This window comes from Corapipo altera, unplaced genomic scaffold, assembly GCF_003945725.1.
Source record: "Corapipo altera isolate COAL_440 unplaced genomic scaffold, ASM394572v1 233, whole genome shotgun sequence".
Classification (NCBI taxonomy): Eukaryota; Metazoa; Chordata; class Aves; order Passeriformes; family Pipridae; genus Corapipo; species Corapipo altera.
Genome location: NW_020885168.1, coordinates 38737 through 39325, shown reverse-complemented (window position 1 = coordinate 39325; position 589 = coordinate 38737). Strand labels below are relative to the sequence as shown.

Here is a 589-nt window from a genome sequence, read left to right as displayed (position 1 = left end):
TTTCCCCATAAATGGAATTTTTTTTTCCCCATAAATGGAATTTTTTTGACCTCCTAAACAGGATTTTTTTTTTTTAATGCCCTTATAAACAGAAATTCTGTCCCCAAAAATGCCTCTCCCACAAATGGAACCTTTTCGATCCCATTCCCGGGATTTTCTGTCCCCACGTCCCAGGGCTCTCACCTCTCCAGGGCTGTTCCCTGCTCCATGGGGACACTTCCCAAGGCTCTCACCTCTCCAGGGCTGTTCCCTGTCCCACAGGGACACTTCCCAAGGCTCTCACCTCCCCAGGGGTGCTCCCTGTTCCATGGGGACACTTCCCAGGGCTGTTCCCTGTTCCATAGGGACACTTCCCAAGGCTGTTCCCTATCCCTGTCCCACAGGGACACTTCCCAGGGCTCTCACCTCCCCAGGGATATTCCCTGTCCCACAGGGACACTTCCCAAGGCTCTCACCTCCCCAGGGATGTTCCCTGCTCCATGGGGACACATCCCAGGTCCCACAGGGACACTTCCCAAGGCTCTCACCTCCCCAGGGGTGCCCCCTGTCCCACAGGGACACTTCCCAAGGCTGTTCCCTATCCCTGTCC

General features: G+C 55.3%; 2 protein-coding genes across 2 annotated transcripts in view; one reads left to right on the top strand and one right to left on the bottom strand.

Annotated features, from left to right (window-relative positions):
• The window catches only part of LOC113940042 (E3 ubiquitin-protein ligase TRIM7-like), a 2588-nt gene extending 2015 nt beyond the window's left edge, over nucleotides 1-573 (bottom strand). The window contains exon 1 of the mRNA XM_027631109.1: nucleotides 528-573. The gene's annotated coding sequence lies outside the window, so the exon portion shown is untranslated. The remainder of the gene's footprint in view (nucleotides 1-527) is intronic.
• The window catches only part of IL4I1 (interleukin 4 induced 1), a 12724-nt gene continuing 12614 nt past the window's right edge, over nucleotides 480-589 (top strand). Inside the window, exon 1 of the mRNA XM_027631104.1 lies at nucleotides 480-496. Coding sequence (XP_027486905.1) covers nucleotides 480-496 — 17 coding nt within the window. The remainder of the gene's footprint in view (nucleotides 497-589) is intronic.